Genomic DNA, 23,140 nt, shown 5'->3' on the forward strand with positions numbered 1-23,140 from the left:
CCTGCAGCCGCCCTCATGTTTTTCTGACCAGAGCAGATAAAGAACAGCCTGGTGTGGTCGAAAAATTGCGCCCATGCCAGGAAAGTGGTTAATATTCTTGTAAAATCAGGTTGTGTCCCACTTGTACCTAATAAATAATAATATTTAGTGTTAAGAATACAGATGTGTGCTCATTTATCTATCCTTCTAGCCAGACGTATACATGGGTTTCTGTGGTATATGATAGATATCTCTATGTGATAGTACATGATGATAGTGATGCTCTAGGAAAGTTATGTCTGGCTAGATTGGAGGAACTATGAAATGATAGATGCCCACCAGGTACACTAGTGTCCTATTAGTGGTGTTTATGGATCTACCCAGTCTCCTTACTGAGATGAGAGTAGGTGGCAGATATCAGAGTGGGAAGTGATCACGTTATATGTGGTTCATGAAGATCCCATAATGCATCTGCAAGATAAGTCATTCAGCTGCAACAACTACAACACATACACATCAATAGCCATATCCTAATATTACAATGAATAACATACTTATACATGGACATTTGGTTCTTGAAATGTGCAACCAAATAATTTCCTCTGTGTAGAGGAGAAGAGAAATGTAAACTTCATGTCCTTCTTCCTCCTGCTACAACCAGTGGAGAAACAGTCCAAGTAAACAGAGCTGCTTTCTCTGAGACCGGGCTCAGACATGCTTAATAGTTAATTGGAGAGGAGAGCTAGAAAGATCCCACAAAGAGGGAAATTATCTCTTCTTCTCTGGGTGTCAGTGTAGAACTGGCTCATCCCTGATGGGCCTTCACTGCCTGAAGATTCCAGCCCCATACTAGTATGGAGGGTCACTTACCATGCCTGGAAGATTTCAAATCATGGCAATGACCAAGTGATGCTGTGATGGTGCTGCTATAAAGGAACCAGCCAAAGTAGAAGCTGAAAGAAGAGAAGCTAACACAGGAGACCAAGATAAGTAAATGAATGTACAGGTTGCAGTGATCTGAGGAATGATGAGGTGGTGGATTTGGTGGTGGTCATAGTGGAGAGAATTTGGGGGAGCTTATGCTGCCTGCTATGTATAAAAGCTGTGTTTATAGTGCTAAAGCACAAACAGAAGCCATATGTCAATTAAGTAAAGTGATGTCAATTTCTCCTAGTGTAAAACACTTTATTCATTCAGTTTGCTGTGCAATTACATAAAAGTGCAAATAGAGGCTGATTCTGAATGTCCAAATGTGTACACATCCCATGAATATCTGCAAACATGCACCATAGAGAGCAATTGCCCTTCTGCTCCACGGGAGGTTTCTGTCATCCCTGAGCTCACCTTAGGATACCTGCGTTATGGTTTGACAGGTCTACTGCCCCACTCAAACTCCCCACCTGCCACTGTATACACATGCATAGGAGTGTGCAGATGCCAGCACATGGGGTGCCGCAAAAAGGATGTCCACCTCTACCAGATCATGAACTACCTTATCCTCCCTCCCTCTGTGGCACTCACCTGGGCACCCAAGCAATCAAACAGAACTGATCCATCTCTCAGGTGTTCCATGGGAATGTCTTTGGTGTGCAGTCCAGAAATCTTTCCCATAAACTCCATTTAAGGTGCTTTATGGCCCACCTAAGGGAAAGGAGATGCCCTCAGTCTGACTTAGCACCTCTACCTTATTGGTTTAAAAGCATGGAGTCTTGTAATGAATATGCACACTAGTATTAGGCACAATTCTAGGTAAGTTCTACAAGTTTTGTATACTGTAGTGCAACTTTGGTTCATTTTTGGGGCGTGGGTCCCCCTGGATTGCCTTTGTTGATCTGTTTCAGGGCTCTGCATTATAACACATTTTTATTTTATAACACATTTTAACCCTTCAATGTTTGTTTACTATATGTGTGCCTCACTTTTTATTTTCATTCTTAATATGCAGCAGTAGCTACTCCTAACTATCTCTTTCACACTGCACTTTTCTTACTATGGTGGTGCCCTGTGGTGGCTTAGCTGGGCTAGTTTGGGCATGTCCTGTGCTCCGGATTTGAATTGTAGTATGTTAGGGACCTACCCTACAGAGGTTACCTGGATATGGTGGGTAGGCCCATAACCTTGGCCAAGATTATGCTAAAAACTTCTATTGATTGCAAAATTTTATTGCATTTACACATTATTATTAATTTGGAGTTGTGCACCTGAGATTTGTCTGTTTCTGTGCCTGCAATTAGTCTAATCAGGTAGCACCTCCCATTTTATATATATATATATATATATATATATATATATATATGTATATATATATATATATATTCAGGGTTTGCAGTCCAGAAATCTATCCCATAATATCATAGGTGTGTAGGGCGACTTTCATGCTCTCTTGGAGAGTGCAAGTGCAGATGAGACACCTGCTTTTGATGGATCTTTTGTTGTGACCTAATTTTAAATAATTTTAAAGGGTGATGTCAAATACCTGCAGGTCTTACAGCAGGCCTTAACTCTCGGGTTAAAAGCCTAAAAGTTTTTACATTTCTACAAATGTATTAATGAATTAAAATTAACGTGTATTTCTGTTTGCACCTCAGCAGGGAGTGAACAGAAATCCATGTGGTAACTGCAGAGCTCTGGGTGCTTAACCTGGAATTTATGCCTTACAGTGCATTAGCCACTGGCTTAGACTATGATATCATTGAAAATCTCTGAGAACATAACCTGGGAGCTAAAAGCCCATGGTAAGCCCCAATATATTTTGTAATTAGATGTTTGACCAGATATCAAAGATATAGTAAAGGCTAAAACCTGATGTGGAAATAGGCATGAAGTCATGACTAATATTTATCAAAATCAATAACCTTATCATATTCCCATAGAACTCCCTTCATTGTTATGGCAATATTAATTAATAAAAAAACCAATGATTAAAATGATAACCTGCTTATTGCATACAATTAAAATCATCATACAGCATCCTCATAAAGATATGTGATACTGACACCGGTATTATTATCCATTATTATGAAAACTAAGTAAACAAATGAAAATATGACAACTGTAAGAAATCTAGGTTACTGTAGTATTGCTCTCAGATTTGTATTGGTGCTGACGTATAAAGATATATCTTCATCCCGGCTGCCTTGTGCCTTGTGGAGCTGAATAATAAATCAGAACCTGGAAAAATGTTTATATAATGTTGAAATAATATCAAAGTTTAAAATGTAAAAAATATTGAAAAACGTGAAGCAATTTTAGTAATGAGACAGTTCAAGTACTTGTTAATGAAGACAATAATTGTATAAATATAGCATTCATACTAAAGCAATAAGTGATATAATAAATTTAATTTATCCAAATTAATTTAACAATAACCTTTTTTTGTATCAGTCTTTGTAGCCTATTTATCATTAAATAGTTGTGGGATATTCCCTGAAAATGGCTGTATCTGCTCATGTTAAGGATCCCCCAGATGCACTATTGAGGGATCTGAGCAGATATCTCCAATAAATATTTTTTTACACAAATGCCTTATCCATAGGTTTCCATAGAGGCTGCTGTGTTGATGAATTTACCAAGCTATGGAATGAGAAGCATTCCGAGGCTTGGCCCCAATAGGTAACCCCAGATGGCTTTGTTCTATAGTGGCCTATGGGCTACTGTTTCATAACATTTTAAGGAGAGGGATCCTTCAGATCCCTCTCCATTGGCTTCAGGTGATGATTGTGGTGACTGACAGATGCACATGTGTGTTCTGGTGGAACGAGATAAGATTCTTTGGATTCAAAGATGTTAATCAAGCCACACAAACAAATATGAGTTAAAAAGACATTTATTATAAAGTAAAAGAAAAAGAGTAAAGTATAATAAACATTTAACTTGCTGGTCAGTTCATCTACTCAGAACATAAATGGCTTCATTCCCAGGAGCCTCTCCAACATCTTGAAGCTGGGACCATTGTCCATGTACCAAAGTCTGATCTTGCATACCTCTGTTATGTACAATGCATTCCTCTTTTCTTTGACCTCCTCAGCAATCGACATGCCAGCTCTGGTCATTCCTGTGGGTGACTTTGCATCTTTCAGCTGATTTAAAAAATTTGACTGATAAGGTCTTATCAGGAAATACACTGGGGTCTGATCTTTCTTACTACTCACAATCAGCTCTTCTACAATACAAAACACAGTGTTACATCCCAAAATGTTATCTGTTGCTCTCTGTTATCAAACAGCATTTGTCCAATCAGTTGGTATGTTGTGGGTGCAAAGCTGTTGTGCATTGCCATATGTGATGGCTCACTGGTTATCAGTATCAGTGTGTTTCCCACCACTGCTGTCTCATACATAACTGATAAACCATAATTGTCATTCTCAAGGCATGCATTTTCTTTATTCTGAAACTTCACAGTAACTCTCTGGGAATTATGCCAAATAAATGAAATCTCATTTGGGCAGTCTTCTGTCTCATGAGTGTGGTCTTTGACTGCCTATATCCCACCCCCTGGCTCTTGGTAGATCCCATTTAATCGCTGGGCATCATAACCACTCCCCAATCATCACTTAGCCCAACCTTTTCTAATGGGTACTCAGGCACTTCCTGATTCTTGTTCAATTCAGCACAGAGAGCAAACTGGGCAGATCTTGGTAATTCAGGTGTACCATCATTCAACTCACGAGGGCCACAAACCAATGTCAAGTTATCAGAAACCTCAGTTTCTAATACATCTTGCACAAATTTGTTTTCATTCAATTCACAATGAAACTCTTGTTGAAACACTGTGTGACTATCAAGATCTTCTGCAATATCTTTACTTCTCTCAATTACATCTGTGCTTGTAAAGTGGTCTCTCCCACTAGCAGCTGCTGAGTAATGTATCCCTCACTGCCCCTCCCTTGTGAAATCATGGGACAATGTGGATTCAGGGTTTCTCTCTCTATCAGTGAGACATGCTCTTATCACTGCTGGATTCTGCACAGATTTTACACTCCCTCCTCCCTTCACAACATACATGGGACTACATAAAATTTCACTCCATTTACTCTCAGGCAGTGAAAAACCAACATTATGCTTTCTCTGGAAATCAGCCAGCTGAATTTTCAATTTATCTTGTAGCATATTTGCACATTTCTTACAATTCTTAAAATGCAATTTTCCTTGGTTGTTCAGTAACACAAAGAAAGTAAGCAGACAACATACTCAAATGCTGTGACATACAGTATACACTCTGTGACTGATCAGGTCACACCTCCCTCATTAAAATGAGACAGAGGAACATTCCTTCAGGACAACACTGAACCATGAAGGCAATTTACAATGAGTTTCCATAACTCAACTATGGGTTTACACAACCTAAACCATCCACTAGACATTCTAAGCAGATTTATGGTCATTAACCATTTGTATCCCTCTTCTGACACTATGTTCTTGGTGGAATGATACATGATTCTTTGGAATCAAAGACGTTAATCAAGCCAAACAAACAAATATGAGTTAAAATATTTTTATTACAAAGTAAAAGAATTAGAGTAAAGTATAATAAACACTTAACTTGCTGGTCAGTTCATCTACTCAGAACATAAATGGATAAATTCCAAGGAGCCTCTCCAACATATTGAAGCTGGGATCTCGTACATTGAGCAATAGGCATAGGCTTAGGCCATAGGCTATAGCTGTAGGCTGATCATATAAGCTCATTGTATACTGACAAATAACATCTTATATAGGAAGAAAACTCATGCATAAGAATTTAACAAGTATAAAGGTCATATTTGGAAATATACTTACAAAGTAAAAGAAACAATAGACAGTATGGGGCACTGTTGCCTCAATTATGAAAGTTGGACATGTCAAAGACATTTGACTATGTTTTTGGTGTTTGCTTAGATTAATGGAAGGTTAGACCATGTTGACTTAGGATTAGCAATGTCTGGCCATAGAGAACTTTGTCCTATACTTAGGTTGTTTCAGTCAAGAGCACTTTATGCAATGTTTAACCATCATCTATTGCCTTCTACATTTATAAAATCACAACGCACAATATGGCTTTCAGCAACCATATTCTGAACACCCATTACAATGTGGAAAAGGCCATGATCCAGGCAGCAGTGTGATGGCTTTACACTGTCACGTTGCTTCCAGATCTATGCCAGGATGGGCTCCTCCATCTCCTGAAATGAGCAGAATAGTAAATTTGTGTAAAAATAATCATTTTTGTGTTGAAAATATACGTATAAAAAATGCAGATATAATGCTATATGCTATATAATGGTCCCTTGATATTTAAATACAGTAGAGCTTAAGATTCTGTAAACAGTTTCCTGTCCTTGTGAGCACAAGGTAAATGTCTATTTATTTACATTTATTAGATATGCCCTCTACCATATTTTTAAAGCACATTTTTGAGAGTCTTTCTGAGACACAAAGAGGTTAATTTAGATTTAGACACAAGTCTGTTTTTCCTCCAAATATAATTTTTTCATACTGTGTATGTTCATCAAAAATGCTTCTGTACACAGTACACCCATAAACGTGCCTTACAGCCATTGTGTCTCTTCTAGGTGATCATCAGTACTGACCTTTAGGGTGGGATATAAAGAGACCAAGTCTGCCGGAGGTGCGGGATGCAGACTGATAATTTTTTTAAAGTTGCAGTCATTTAGAAGACAAAGACAGTTCAGCTTTGCCATGTAAATGACTGCACCTGTAAAAAAACGATCAAGATCAGTCTGCATCCCGAACCTCCGGCAGACTCGGTCTCTATTACATCCCGCCCTTACTGTGTAAATAAAACTAATTAATTTTAAAAAATGTGTGAGAGAAAGCCGGGGCCAAAAGTAATAGGGTGACAGTTTAGAATATGTGAGAGACTACCAGTAAAACGCTCACACTAATACATTAATCAAGTTGTATTTTCAAATCAGGAAACACCTGGAAGAGAGTTTAAATCTTGAGAGTTTTTTGAGTCTTAAAAATATGCAAGTTTGCCTGTTCTGTGACCTTATTACATTGGCTGAGTTTAGAAATGTGACAGTTTTCTCGTACACTATCTAAACTCTCATCCTATTACATTTGGCCCCTGGTGTAATTTTTCACCACATGGGGTTTCAGTGACAAAATATTGTACAATGACGTCAACTGAAGACCACATGGGAGGTCACAACTAACCAATCAGCAGATTTCTCAAGATTTAAACAATCAGTATGAAACATTTTGGAATTACTAGTACAATAAATTGGGGGAGTTGTAATTTCAAAGAAATAGCTATTTCAATGGTGTTTGTGTTTTGCAATATTGTCTATATAACGTAACAGGTCCCAGTGATCCCCAGACTTGAGGGCATGTTGGCACTTGTGCAGTAGTTCTGTAATATAGCGTAGTATAGTCATAGGGATTTTTGCAATACATATTATCTAGAGCTAATTATACTATAGTGTTCCATGTATAATGCCACAGTCACTCTCCACCAGGTATATTCTCTACACAGAAAATCAAAATGTTTTCTTCTATTATCTGTCACCTGCTCTTTAACATCACCCTCACTAACCCAGCTGATTGTCCTGAATGTTTATATGTCAATGTGGAGAAGATACATTGTGTTTGTTGCTGTAATAAGAAGATTTTATGATTTCCAAAACAATGAAATAGTTGAGATCAGACAATGCCCAGAAGATAACAATGTCCCCATGATAAAAATACAAATGAAATCAGCACTTATTTTGGAAATAGTTTTAATAATTTTATTTCCTAGGTTCCGCAAGGTTTGTGTTCTGATGTCTGTCTTCCAGGGACCAGACGAGCACTGAGGAAAGGATCTCACACCTGCTGCTATGACTGTATCCCATGCTCAGAGGGAGAGATATCCAATGTGTCCGGTAATTTCTTATAAATTCTTAATTTTTCCATTCCCGCAGCTCTGTGTGCTCTGTGCGGAGGGAAGGAGAGATTATATAATGGATTGATTTGGTTGTTTATAATTGTGTAACTTTCAAATTTAGCAAAAGTTAAACATTGGCTTAGAATGAAAGAATTATTTTGGAAGAATTGATTGGCACATGTTTATAGTTAATGTCTATAAATGTCCAGGTGCACCTCTGGGGCTCCCAGGTTTGGGCACAGTGCGCTTGACAGACGCCTGTTATAAAATCATCATTAGCACCAAATGAACTCAATTCTAACCTTCTTAAAGTGATCAGTGACCTTCATTAGGATGTGCAAAGAGAGCATATATATGGAAATTTGATTCACAAAACTACATTTATTAACCCTAAAAAAGAGAAAACACGAACATGAGTACAAGTTTGGGTGCAGTGTGCCTAAGAGGCCACCCTGGACAAACCTACATATTTCCGCAAAATACCCACAACCTTGTAATTTTCATTCATAAAATGATCAAAATACACAAAACTGTGAGAAGATAAATAGAAATACGTACCTTCAAAAGTCAGACGAGTCCAGGCGTAATGAGCCTGAGAGGTCAGGAAGGTCACTACAGCACTCCACACAGGCAGCAGGAAAACTGACTAGGGGGGTTTCAAACAGCATCTAGAGATAGGAAGGTACTAGGAGGGGCAGGTCCCTGTACCCCCTTGTGGTGGAGAGGTGAGCGAGAACAGCTTTGTGGCGCCTGTCAGGCCAGCTGAGCCTGATGCAGGGCTAATCATTTGATGCCATTTGTAAACAGGACTATAAGATCTGTTACATGGATACATTACTGTGATAAAGTATAATAGACAGAACTGTTGCCAGTGCCATAAACATTTGTGGTCTGATGCAGAGTCACAGACCCAGTTCTAAGAGTTTCCAACCTCTAACTGCTGAGAATATCTGGATACTTCAGTACTGGTCTGAGACTGTGTGATGTGGGTGTGAGACAGGGTTTATAATTAGGACCAATGACCACCTGGTCTGTGTAATAATGATCACTCTCCCCAGTCTGTCACACACTTACAGCCTGACCCTGGGTCTTTTGCTGATATTTAACTTTATGCAAATACTGCTACAAATCTTCCATTAACATCTGTATGTGCAAGGTCTGAGACCGTCCATACTAGGTGCAGATTATCCATTAGGCTATGGCCTCCATTATGAATGATTATGCATCTGAGATAACAACTACTTACCCAACATGACCACGACACTCCCATAACATGCCCACAAGACAGACCATCCAGGGCCATAACTATTGTAGTGTGGCCAGTGCCATACACAGGACACCACAGGGCAGGGGGTGCTGTTTGGCCCTGTCAAGTTTCCTTTTATTATAATTCTCACTTGTATCCTCCTCTTCTTTATCCCCAGCATCTCCTGGCCTCCCCTATCTCTTCCCCGGCCCTTCCCCATGAGGCCATGGCCCTTTTTCAGGTGTACTATATTTGTCCTTATTTAAAAATTGGGGGGGCACCAATGCTCTCTCTGGCACAGGGCACCAAAAAGTCTAGTTACGGCTATGGGACCATGATAATACGGCAAAGACATTAGCCACCTCTTTGTCACCAGCCAGTCCTGGCACAAGAATGCCCAACACATTTTTAATATATTTCTGAGACTGTAGCGCATGGATCTTAGACATTGTGTGTGACTCAGAATCACGTCCTTACTATCAAATCTCAAGTTCTGCCACCACTGTTTTTTCACAACAGACTAACCTTCAGTTCTTCCTACACAACTATTAATAGACATTAAGTCAGTCCCGTTTATAATAACTCAAAAAATAAAATGTACTAGAGATAGCATCATAGCTGGTTAGCTGAATTCATAGACAAATGAATCGTATATAAGGTTCAAAAACCAGGGGATATACATGCAGCTTAATATGGAAAAATACAATGCTTAAATATAAATATCAATTATTCAGAAAAATGACATATAGTCTCAGGCACGTGAGCATGTATTAGAAAACAAAAAAAATAAATTAACAGAAATACTGTATCTCAATTTTATCATAATTGTTTGAGGGGAGAATCAGATGTCAGATTGGGTTCCAAAGAATTGAACTCATTCTGTGGTGCTCAGTGTAAATGCAAATTAGGTTTCACAACTCTTTTCAGAAAACATTCTTGAGTAGGGAACATTTTAAACATATTATTATTATTATTATTATTATTATTATTATTATGGCCATAGGCCAGGCACACTGGGTTAATGGCTGCCACAGCACTGAAGGGGTTAACCCCGCGGTGCTGTGCCGCCATTTTTAAAAGGACAAAAAGGCGCCAGTAACCCATTGTAAATGTATACTCTGTGCTACGAGCTGAGTGTTAAGTGTGTTTTTATTGTTTTAGGCCTGGACTTGCTGCACTGGGGGAGTGTAGGTAGAGTGTGTCATGGCCACTGCGGGACAGGGAGAGCAAGCTCCCACTGTGACCAATGCTGGAACAGTTAAAGTGGACAGTTTAAAAGCACACTGCACATGGTTCATAGTAAACTGTATTAAAGTATATATGTATTGCTGTAATGCACTGCAGCTGCTCTGCAATGCATTAGTGCATGAAGCAACATATATTTAATAGGCTATGCACTATATGGTTTAAATGTAAATTGGTTTTAAATGCACTTTTTGTATATGACATGACCAGCCTCTGTGTCTGCAGAAACTAGCAGGAGGTCTGATGAATAGGAAGACCTATTGTGGTCAGTAAACTTTGGCTGGAAGGTTACTGTGTGAAGGTGTGAATGGTGTCATATAGCCAAACACTTCACATACAGAACTTCCTTTTGAAAAGACAATTTGTTTTTATGAAGATCCTTTTGGATGCCACTTCTAAAAGCTGAATGTGTTAAGGTTGGAAATGCCAAAGTAATTGATAAGGATGAATGCCATTTACCATTTCCTGTGAAGTGTTATATCAAATTTTTAGGAGACAGTATAATGTATGATAAATCAGTTTGTGTTTAAAGTTTGGGTGGTGACCAAAACACCAGGTAGTCTCAGGCTCAGGGGAGTGACCACTCCCCACTGTCCATAGGGGACAATGTTAAATGTGCATGTGGCCAGCACATGCACGGGTCATGCACTTATGATGATTGGTTGGAAACCACAGGGCAGACTTACTCCCTGTGGTAATGTGTGTTAGAATGACATAAAAAGAGGGACTGTGAGCCCTGTATGTGTACAACCCTGTAACTTCTTTGAGGAGAAGAACTGCTGATAAGATTCCTGTATGTGGTACATCTTTGAAAATCCTTTGTGGAGAATTGCTGTTTGATTTCTGTGTGATATTCCCCTTCAGACGGAAGGGAGGGTCTTTTTTAAGACTGAGAGCAATAAACACCTTTGCCTTTAAATTCTACTACATCTGTATCCTGCGACCAACAGAATTGCGCAAAACGCTATTCCGTTCTCCTGCTGTTCTGGGTAAGAGCTCCGTGTCTCCAAGTTCAAGCCCTCTGCCAATCTACTGTGCAGACCTGGTCCATTGCGAGTGATCAGGTGGGAACAGCCGACGCCAAACAGGAGGTGTATCCGCAGTTAATCATATGCATACACAGCAGAAGCGGTTCCAGGTTCCGAGGCAGGAGCCAGAGGGTACCTAATAAGCGGTTCCATACACCGATGGTAGAGTTTGGTGGTGGCAGCATCGTTACACACCCACGGCGTAGTGGGCGGAGTCAGTGACAGGCGGTCACTGACGGTGAATGGGAGTCCAAAAGCGCTAACCCGTGACCAGGGACGGCCTAGGCGAAAGGCGTCCGGTCACAATTATCCTTTATTTATATGGCGCCACAAGTGTTCCGCAGTGCCTTGCATAGTACATAAACAAATAATTTGACAACTGACTTACAGTACAAAATAGGACAAGGACATGGAAAATATACATTGATACATTAGCGGAGAAGGACAAGAGGTTAAAGGCCCTGCTCATAAGAGCTTACATTCTAAAGGGGAGGGGCAGACAAACAGGTGTGACACAGAAGGGGTAAACAGGGAGGAAGGAGCATGTTGCAGCAAGGTAGGATGAGAGCTGGAAGGCTTTGTTGAAGTAGTAGGTCTTGAGAGCCCGTTCGATGGAATGTAAAGAGGAGGAGAGTCTGATAGGGAGGGGGAGAGACTTCCAAAGGTCGGGAGCAGCATGGGCAAAATCTTAGAGGCGGGAGTGGAAGGAAGTAATCAGTTGGCATGAGAGGCGATGTGCTTTAGTTGAGCGAAGGGGGCGGACAGGAGAGTGGAGGGAGATGAGGTCAGAAATGTAAATGAGAGAGAAATGGGTGAGGGCTTTGTAAGCAAGTATATTCAAACATATTGTAAAAATAATTAGTATTGTTAAATATTTACACCCCTAATTATAAGCTGCTATTTCTTTCCTGATCTAAGCAGCTCTAGCATACATCTGGCTGCATATTCCACACTGTTCCCGGTGGAACGAAATAAGGTTCTTGGATACAAAAGGTTACTTAAGCCACACAAACCAGTATCTTGAAAAAATATGCAATTTATTACAACAAATAACAAGATATAAAATAATAATAGTCACTTAGCTTCGGAATATAAACTGGATACACAATCCAGGAGCCTCAGTCTATTCAGAATAGCTGGACAAACACTTTCCTGGCCACCAGCTGCAGACTGATCCAGGCATAGGGCAGGCTGCTGGAGTCTCATTTGTCTTTGTTTATATAGCATCCTACTTGTCATACCCAGCTAATTCTTACTAATATGGGTATAAAGTAAACCTACTTCAAACTACTCTATTGGTTAAATACTGATAAGAACTTTCTAAAACATAATGCAGGCATACATTGCAAAAGACAGTGCCTAGAGGATTTATGGCTTGTCTACTTTCCACATTCCTGTACCATCTCATGCCTGATAAACCACCTCATGTCTGATACACACATAAGAACCATGAATGAAAATGGCTGTCAGTGGCCATTTTGCTATCCCAATACACGTCCCATGGACTCTAGACAGGTCATTGACAACATTAACAACCAAGTGATCACATGAATAAGCATTTTTACTTGTAGCGTTCCCATGTGATATTATATTTCCCTGAGAATTATACAGCAAGAAAAACCTGTAACTCAGTGCCTGTCAGTGTCAAACTGAAGATAATTGATTTAGATATTTTTTGCCAGTATAAAGATATGTACTCATACAACTATCCCCAAACTGCCCCAAATAGACCCATTTAGAGCAGCATGAACTTTTCTTCTTAAACACACAAAAATGCTAATACTGAAACACTAGTTCACTATATGTGAAGTAAGAAGCTAAATTGAGGAAAAAGCAACAATACAGGTCTAATATGAGTGACCTGCACCATGTACCTTTACATTTTGGGCCTGATTCATACCCGGTCGCAACTTGAAATTGGTGGAAACAAAATCAAGGCACATTGCATCTGTTTTCAGGTTGTGTCACAGCCTCTAATGTGCAGTAAATGTGGCTCCAGTGTCTCAGTACCTGCAGCCGTTCTGCATGACAATAAGGCTGCTCAGAAGTCTGATTATTGAAGGATCTGCCACTGATGCTGCGTCTGTGTATGCAGATGCTTGGATTTGTAAAGCTGCAGGTGGGCGTCTCAGTACATTCCTCAACATCTGCAACATTTACATACTGTATTTTGCTGCATACACAGTATTAGGCACCCTAAAGTTTTCAGTAAATTCAATATTCTTAAGAGCATATAATAGTTAAACATCACCATATGTTGAATAATATTCAATGCATTGCAGACAAAACATTTTGCCCAACGAGAGGTTTGCCAACTGGCAACAGCTGGTGGGATAAGTGCAAGCCTACCGGCTATACTGAAAAGGTAAAGTGAAAGAAACTTTCACTTACCTTTTCACACAGGCCAGGGGAGAGGGCAGCACAGGTACCATGCAATGCACATGCATGTCACCACCACACATGCGTGCATAATGTGCACATCATATGCACTACCTGGGCAAATTGCGCACACACTAGTCACGTGTGCTCAAGCAGGGCACACAGGCACTAAGCTCACCCCTGGTACAGATTTTTCCTCAGCATGGAAGATGGAGGATACAGTGGACCTCATTCAGAGTCTCTCGCAAGCGGTCGTTCGCTCGCTCCAAGTGATGGTCGCACAACTGCGCGTGCGTATTATTCATAGTGCGCATGCACAAACTAGCTGCTGCGATGTAGAATCAAGCGCTCATAGTACTACTTTGAGTGACAGATTGTGTCATTTGTGGGAGGTAACAGGGGAAGGTGCTTGTGAACAGGGGAGTGGATGTGTGAACGCAGGCGTGCCTGACCATCAGAACGGAGTTTAATGGGAGTGCATAGTTAGCAAAGTAGCGTCATAGCACATGTGACTTGTGTTGTTTTTTAACCTTACTGCTCGCAGTGCTTGCGGGAGGGTAAGTCTACCCCAAACGCTGCAAGCAGCTCCGATGGCTCACGATGTTCCCGATTAACCCTTCTTTGCCCGGAGATGACATGTGCTGCGAGTGGCAAGGGGGCGTCTTTAAACACTTGCTAGCGCAAAATGCCATAGCTCGCTAAGACATAGAGATGGCCTCACACCACAAAGAGTGAGCACATGATTTGCATATGTAGCCCCTTTTTCCAGCGAGCGACTGCATCTAGCTAGAGACTCTGAATGAGGTCCAGTGTCTGTGTCTGCCACAGATACTTTGGTGTTGTCTCCATCCAACAGCAAAAGCATGAGACAGCCCTCTCAGGCAGCAGAATCCTCTTCTGAGGAGGAAATACTGTTTAAAAGAAGGAAGTTAATTAACCCTGCCAGGTCAGAGGACAGTGGGATACCTCTGATGAGGATGGAGTCAGTCGGGTTGTGGGGTCTCCTTCCCCTCCCCCAATTTCTCACAGAGTGGTGAGAAAAGGCACTTCTGAAAAGAAGCACATAAGTGGTGTTACTTCAAGAGTTCCCTGTTCAGGAAAAAACATCTCTTTCCCAGGTATTGCCCATAGTTGTAATACCTCTAATGTCTAGAGCAGACCACCTTCTTCTGCCCATGGCTGGCACACCTTCCCTGCTTCTGACAGGTATTATGAGCAACAGCACTCTCATAATGTTGCTAGTAAGCATTGTTCATTGTCCCCTGCTCAGTCATATAAATATATCAGTTACCCCTCCATAGATTCCTGCAAACTAATGTTTACCCCTGATAAATTAAGTAATGCCTATGTCCACAAGAGGCTTAATATGGTAAATCTGTATACATTTTGTAAGAAGAACAATAAAATAATTGGAAAATGTACAATTGTCCATGTAAAAAGCAACAAAAAGAAACATCTGCACGCAATATTATAATTACTGATAATAATTACAGTGAGGAAAACACATAATAAGAAATACAAAATATGTAGTCAGATGCATTTGAAGGAGTGGTAACAAGATTCTATACACATTTTTCCTCATACTGAGCATGTGTACGTCACACAGTGCGGGGTGTCTGGTTCAAGTAATAGTGAGCACATTTATTCAAATGTTACCTCTTAGTTACATTACAGATGCAGCAAAAATCTGCTCACAATGTACTAAAGATACTAGGCTGTGACAATGACAAAGTCACAGATGAAGCAGAGATCTCAGCATGAAGAAAAGCTGTGACCGCTGGCATCGCTGGCCCTTCTTACACACAATCATATTCAGTAACACACAGATATACAAATGATGCACATGAAATTGATCAGCATTAGCTAGCATTGTAGTTTTGATACTTCTGGTTATAATTATGTGAATAAGATGAAGATTTTGAGTAAAAAAAGATAAATTGATCAGTGACTGAGTTGGCCAGGACCTGATGAGCTGAGAGGGGCTATTTGATGTGAGTGAAGTAACAGTAACAAGGTCACATCTGTAACATATTATTCTGCAAATATGAAATTACTTTTCTTATCTTTTAACACTTCCAGCCCGTAGCTTGTTTTACTAGGAATGGTTTTTAATACTCTACTAAGTAGTCTCATATGGGAATGTTTTCTGTCTGTAAATCTCTTATTTCTTTGTAATAAATAGAAAACATTTTAAAATTATGAGCTAAAGTTATTTCATTTGCAGTGAAACAAAATTTGGGATGTGTATAAATCTCTTTGTTCTATACAAAATATAATAGTGACACAGCAGCAATAAAATCCTGTTTCAGTGAATAATAATGTTGATTCCTTTGTAACCTGGGCCCTCATTCAGAGCCGTATGCTCTGAGCAGAGCGCATGCTCTGAATGAGGGCCGCCCTCCATAAAAATGGAGCGTCCTCCTGGACGCTCGTATAGCTGTGGGTCACCACCCACAGCCTATATGAGCGTGCAGTTTGATGGCCGCGATGGTCGTGACCATTGCGGCCATCGAAACTGCGTACAAAAGCCTGTGGTTGAGTTTTTCAACCACAAGGCTCGGAGTGATTTTGGCTCTATCAGAGCCAAAATCACTCCCACTGACATCACTAGTGATGTCAGTGGGCCGGCTTCTGACGGGAGGCGTTCCCGTGGGAATGCCCCCGTCAGGGAGGCATACCCCTGGCACGCCCACCAAAGGGGGCGTGCTGTCAGACAACATCGACAGCACGCCCCCTTTGAAGAGACACTACGAGCGAAGGAAAATCCTTCGCTCGTCGCATCTGGCACATGCGCACGACGGAGCTCCCTCCATCGTGCGCATGCTCAGTGTAGAACATCGACCCACTTGCGAGCGGATAGCCGCTCGCGAGTGGGTCTGAATCAGGCCCTTGGTCTCTCATTTCCTTTGTAAGAATTGCGTGTGTGGCAATCTGCATCTCACATATTGTGTGTGTCACAGTTAGGGATAGTTTTCTGGATTGTAACTTGTTCTTTATTACAAGACTATGGCAGATAAACTGTGCAGCAAACTGACATTTACTATAATATAATAAAAGTGCATCATTTGGGCTGTTACAAATAGCAAAAAGCAAGCACACAGTAAGGCAGACTAGGTGGGCCTATAGGTTAGTTTATTACTGTCCATATATCAATTCTTAAGCCATTGACAAATTATCTTAAAGCTGGAACATCCAACTATAGGATCTTATGAATTATGGGAAATAAGGTTTCTAAGTTTTTATAAGTGTTTCTTAAAAAAGAACATTTGCAAATAATTTTAGGACAATCAGAAATCTGTTGATACAAAGTGAACATTTTCTCAAGAATTCTCAATGACATTATTAAGTAAGAGATATATATATATATTGGCCATATATGTAATATTACATTTTATCATAACATTTATTTCCTTATTTTCTTAGACAGTGAAAACTGCCATCAATGTCCTGAAGATGAATGGCCTAATGAGGATAAAGATATGTGTATTAAAATGATACTAGAATATCTATCATACAAGTCAGACATGATAGCTATAGTTTTTTCTTCAATATCTGTCCTATTTTTTATCTTATCCATCTTTATAATTGGAATATTTGTTTCATTCCGGGACACTCCCATAGTAAAAGCCAATAATAGAAACCTTAGCTTCATTCTACTAATCTCCCTCAAACTTAGCCAACTCTGTGTATTTCTGTTCATCGGTCATCCTGTGGACATCACCTGCATGCTATGCCAAATATACTTTGGAATACTATTCACTGTGGCCATGTCTTCTATCCTGGCCAAGGCTATCATGGTTTGCATTGCTTTCAAAGCCACCAGACCTGGAAGCTCCTGGAAAAAATGGCTCGGTGTTAAATTCGTGAATTCAGTTGTGTTGATCTGCTCATCTGTTCAAGTTCTCACCAGTGCTATTTGGTTGTCAGTTTCTCCTCCCTTTAAAGAGTATGACAAGAAAACAAATCCTGGGATTATCATAGTTCAGTGTAATGAGGGTTCTGTCTTTGCCTTTTATTTCATGCTGGGTTATATGGGGTTTCTGGCAACTCTGAGTTTTGGTCTAGCATTCATGATGAGGAAATTACCTGACATCTTTAATGAAGCCAAATACATCACCTTCAGCATGCTGGTGTTCTTCAGTGTTTGGGTCGGTGCCATCCCAGCCTATCTGAGCAGTAAGGGTAAACACATGGTCACTGTGGAGATTTTTGCTATATTGGCTTCAGGTATTGGAATACTGAGCTGTATATTTTTCCCTAAATGCTACAATATTCTACTGAGACAAGAAATGAACAGTAAAAGACACTTGTTAGTGAAAAGTTCTTCATAAACTTAATCATTTTTAAATGTTCCACTTTTATAGCTTTGTTAAAATTAAAAACGGCGGCAATTTGCAGTATAAAGTGAAAAATATATTTATACAGCTTTTCTATATCCATGTTATTAAAATAAAATTAGGTAAATGAAATTATGTGTAGCTGCAACATTAAAGAGGAGTTTGTCTGTTGTAATTTTCTGTGAGCTAAAAGACCTGATCCTTAGATATAAAAATTTTACAGTGATCTATGATACAAATATTTTTGAATACCAGATAGAATAGAGAAGATTTAGATAAGTTCATTATAATGTTTGTTTGAGTAAGATGTATTACACAGGAAACAAACTGTGATGACTTACCCTGATATTAAATGAATTATCACAAAGTTTAACAAACTACACTGGTAAAATAGCTCCAATACTCAGAGACATAGAAATGTTTCATAAGACGACAATAAAATAACATTTGTTATACTTTATAACATTTCATACAGTATATAACATTTAGAGATCAGCGGGTCTGGTTCTCCGAGAACCGGTCCCACCTGAACTTCACGATGCGGACTGGGATCAGAGTCCAGCTCAGGTTTTCCCACCTAACTCAGATCTGAAAATGAGGCAAAACATCGTCATCCTGCTGTCAGATTCTTGTGGGATTTGGATTCTATAAAGTTCCCTGTTATTGGTGTCATTTTCATTCTGGGAGTGGAGAGGAGTCCTGGGAGAGGAACATGACTGGCACACACTTGTGAAGCTAACTAGTTATCTTCTGTCTATTCAGGTCAGGGCTATGCAGGGAGGGACACATGGCCCCCACAGCCACACACACACTGCCCCATAGATGCACATACACACACACACAGATGGCCCCCATAGCCATACCCACACTGCCCCATAGCTGCACACAAACACACACACATGCCCCCCATAGCCACACACATACACACACAGCCCCATAGTCACACAGACATGCACACATGGCCTCCATAGCCACACACACACAGCCCCTATAGCCACACTCACACAGCCCCAACAGCCCCACATACGGCCCCCATAACCACATACACACACCCCATAACCACAAACACTGTCCCACAGCCTTCAAATTCTTGCAGCAATACAATCAACAAGGCACAGTGACAGGACAGTAACAGAGATCTAATTTTACCCTTCCCCTGAAGCTCTGCTATTAGCCACACACTGAGCTGTATACAGAACTGCTCAGTGAGTTCAATACTCCAGCCCTGGCAGTGCCGGCCCGAGGGTGTTATCACCCTATACAGGTCTGGACCATAGGAGGGCGGCAGTGTGCTGTCACCTGTGCAGCACTGCTGCCCCTTCCCTCCCTTCCCCTCCCCCTCCCCCTCAAGCTTTAATCTTTTCTACCAGTGGCTGAATGGATGACGGGGATCTCCTCCTGAGCTGTCCCTGAGCCCTGGTAACACTGACTGCAGCCGGTTCCCTGAGCTCCTTACCTCTGAACACTACTGTAGTTGCAGTTCGATCTTCTTCTGTCCATGCAGCTTACCCTGTCCTCTTCTCATCCAGTCATCCAGACCGGCATTTCTCTCTCTCACCCTTTATCACTCTGTGCTCCAGCCACTGACATAGTAAGCACCTGCCCCTACACTGACTGTAGAATGAATTTCTGTGCATGCACAGAAACTCCCAAAGCTGCCTGAGCTCTGATCAAAGCAGCTATATTATTAAATAGCCCAGCCGTGTGTAAGCTACTGAGAGGTGGCGGCCAAGCGGGAACTGTACCGGTTTCCCGGTGATCCAAGCCACTCCTGACATTGAGAATCCCTAATCTAATCTATTATTTGGAAATGTTGCTTTGAATGAGAAATTAATAAACCATTATTGGTATTCCTACAAATATATTGTTTAGAACAATAGTACAATATATTAATTAAAACAATAGAATTGTTGTGTGAAAAAGATATGAAAACCACCTGCTACTATCTGTGCTCAAGATCTTGCTTCCTATTTTAGGATAGATGAGATCCGAAATGAAATGGTATGCTCTTCCTCAGCTAGTGACCTGCTCAATTTCCTACCTGAATCCTCTAACATTCTCTTCATTTGATCTCACAAATGAAGATGAAGAATCTACAATCTTCTCATCCTCCTACTCTATTACATTTCCTCTAGATCCTATACCCTCACAAATCAGTAAAACTCTGTATCCTGTGCTTATCCCAACCTTTAACTAAAATCTGTAATCTCTATTAAATACAATAATATCCCAGACATTAACAATGACTGGCATATTCTCATGGCATAATTCAAGGAGCCATGGCCTGTGTATATACCCTTTGATCTATGCACATACATCACTCTCGTCAAAAGAACCTTCTTCCATTCTATTGACACCACCTTATTAAATAACAAGTTCCAAGGTTTTGTAAACAATAAAGCTTGTAGTTCCCCCCAGCAGACAGGGTGTCATAAAAGGTAGTATTTCTATTCATGGATAAATCCTAATTTACTTGGTTGTGTTTGATGTGTAAATAAGCGTTGCCTGGAGTCCACTAAAATATATGATTTATTGTCTGCTGGTATCATTGCCCCTCTTCTGACCCATACTGGATAATAGACATGTCAGTTTATAATTACCAAAGGTACAACACTTTGATCCTTATTAGAAAAGTAGGCATACCACTATTTGTCTGTATTTTAAGTGATCCAAGCAGTTAAAAAACTGTTTCTTATACAATGCTGAGTGTAAAACAAATACATCTATGCTACTATCTAAACATTTAACACACACAGTGTATTCAAACCTCTTACATTTATATCAGAGTTTATAGTGACATGTCCAAGATGTATATATATATATATATATATATATATCCTGGTTTTTGTAGCTCACACATAGTATACAATCAGTGGTCTAAACCAAAATACAAATATACATTGAAGAGAATAAAACCAGCTATACATAATCCAGGAACGTGCTCACATATTAACATCGTGTTTGGGGTCATAATGTATAGAATTGTGTTAGCAGTAATCCGGTGACTGCAAATAGATTGTCCCACATTGCAGCAAGCAGATATTAGCAATGCCAGATTTATGATTAACAATCGCATATAATCGCATATAACAATGGTTGACTTTGAGCTAGTTTTTCCGAGGGAACCCAGAGGTGACCTCTTGTAACTACATCATGAGCCTAAACATTGCCCACTATTTGAACCAGCCAATGACCTCCAGTGAACTGGAAATGTCACACCCCTAGACCAATGGAAAGAAGACACAGCTTATTATTATACACACCCATAATTTAACTGTATAAATTAGGCTCCCCTGATCCAGAGAGCAGTAGTTGTAATCTACCAGTCATCTGGTGATGACTGTACTCTGGATCCAGGGATGCACATGCGAACGTATGTATACTGGTTTGTAACTCTGACTTGTTTCCTGATTTATATTGTACCTCTGTATAATTATGTTATATATTCTTTCAATACAATATTTACTTTTGTGCGTTGGACCACAGAAACGGGTGTGTCTGTGTGTTCACTTGCATTTACATAAAGTTATTATACTGTGATACATATATTACACTGTAATTCACATTGTAATTTGATATGTAGATAGCAACTATTATGCATACTGTTGGTGTTACAATATAGGAAGGTATTGTGTATGCTTCACACATTGCGAACAATGTGCATTCACATTTGCATATCGCCAAACTCAAGGTGCATCCACGTGGCGTCAACCGCCATAGAGAGATTTAAAGTAGGATTTCACATAACTTTCCATCACTGCTCAAGCAAGCAGTGATTACTCCTATTCTGAAAAAACTAATCCTGACCCCAACACTCTCTCAAATTACCATCCTTTCTCTCAGCTCCCATGCCTCTCCAAGCTACTTGAGAGACTTGTCTACACCCGCCTCACACACTTTCTTAACTCACACAACTTATTGGACCCACTTCAGTCTGGATTTTGTTCCCAACACCCCACAGAGACAGCACTGACTAAGGTAATAAATGATCTGGTCACCGCCAAGGCTAAAGGCCATTACTCACTCCTAATTCTTCTAGATCTCTCTGCTGCTTTTGACACTGTTGACCATTCTCTTCTCATACAAATATTACAATCCCTAGGTCTTAAGGACACAGCTCTTTCTTGTTTCTCTTCCTACCTATCTGATCGCTCTTTTCCTGTTCATTTTTCTGATTCTGCCTCCTCTTCGCTACCTCTATCAGTTGGAGTACCGCAAGGCTCTGTATTAGGTCCTCTGTTATTCTCAATATATACCTCCTCTCTTGGCAAACTAATCCACTCTTTTGGATTTCATTACCATCTGTATGTGGATGATACTCAAATCTGTCTATCTTCCCCAGATTTATCACCATCTGTACTGGTCTGTGTCACTGAATGTCTTCCTGCAATTTCATCTTGGATGTCATCTTGCCACCTGAAACTTAATATTTCTAAAACACAATTAATTATATTTCCACTGGCCATTGACAGTACCAACCTGATCTCTCTATCACTGTTAATAACTCGACAATCCACCCTGCCCAACAAGCTCGCTGCCTTGGTGTCATCCTTTACTCTGAACTGTCCTTTGTTCCCCATGTTCAATCTGTCTCAAAATCATGTTGCATACATCTAAAAAACATATCCAAAATTTGACCATATCTCACACAAGACACTGCAAAAACTCTAATCCATGCACATATTATTTCCCGCATTGACTATTGCAATAGCCTCCTTACTGGTCTTCCCAAAAACAGGCTATTGCCATTACAATCAATTATGAATAAAGCTGCAAGGCTAATCTTCCTTGCCAAATGTTCATTGTCTGCTGCCCTACTCTGTCAGTCAATACACAATACTTTTACTTACACATAATGCTATTAAACATACCACACCAATATACATCTCTTCACTCATTTCAAAATATCTCCCTACCCGACCTCTCCGCTAAGCATGAGATCTGCATCTCTCATCCCCACGCCTTACTTGCTCCCATAGACGATTACAGGACTTTCTTCGGGCTGCACCCACTTTATGGAATGCCTTACCATGCACAATAAGACTTTCCTCTAGTCTCC

General features: G+C 40.2%; 1 protein-coding gene across 1 annotated transcript in view; it reads left to right on the plus strand.

Annotated features, from left to right (window-relative positions):
- The window catches only part of LOC148509564 (vomeronasal type-2 receptor 26-like), an 81,548-nt gene extending 63,473 nt beyond the window's left edge, over positions 1 to 18,075 (plus strand). Inside the window, exons 2-3 of the mRNA XM_088442964.1 lie at positions 7,721 to 7,844; positions 17,168 to 18,075. Of these exons, the coding sequence (XP_088299090.1) occupies positions 7,721 to 7,844; positions 17,168 to 18,075 (1,032 nt within the window). The remainder of the gene's footprint in view (positions 1 to 7,720; positions 7,845 to 17,167) is intronic.
- The last annotated feature ends 5,065 nt before the right edge of the window (positions 18,076 to 23,140 follow it).

Source organism: Taudactylus pleione, unplaced genomic scaffold, assembly GCF_031769625.1.
Source record: "Taudactylus pleione unplaced genomic scaffold, aTauple2 ptg000319l, whole genome shotgun sequence".
In the NCBI taxonomy this organism is placed as follows: Eukaryota; Metazoa; Chordata; class Amphibia; order Anura; family Myobatrachidae; genus Taudactylus; species Taudactylus pleione.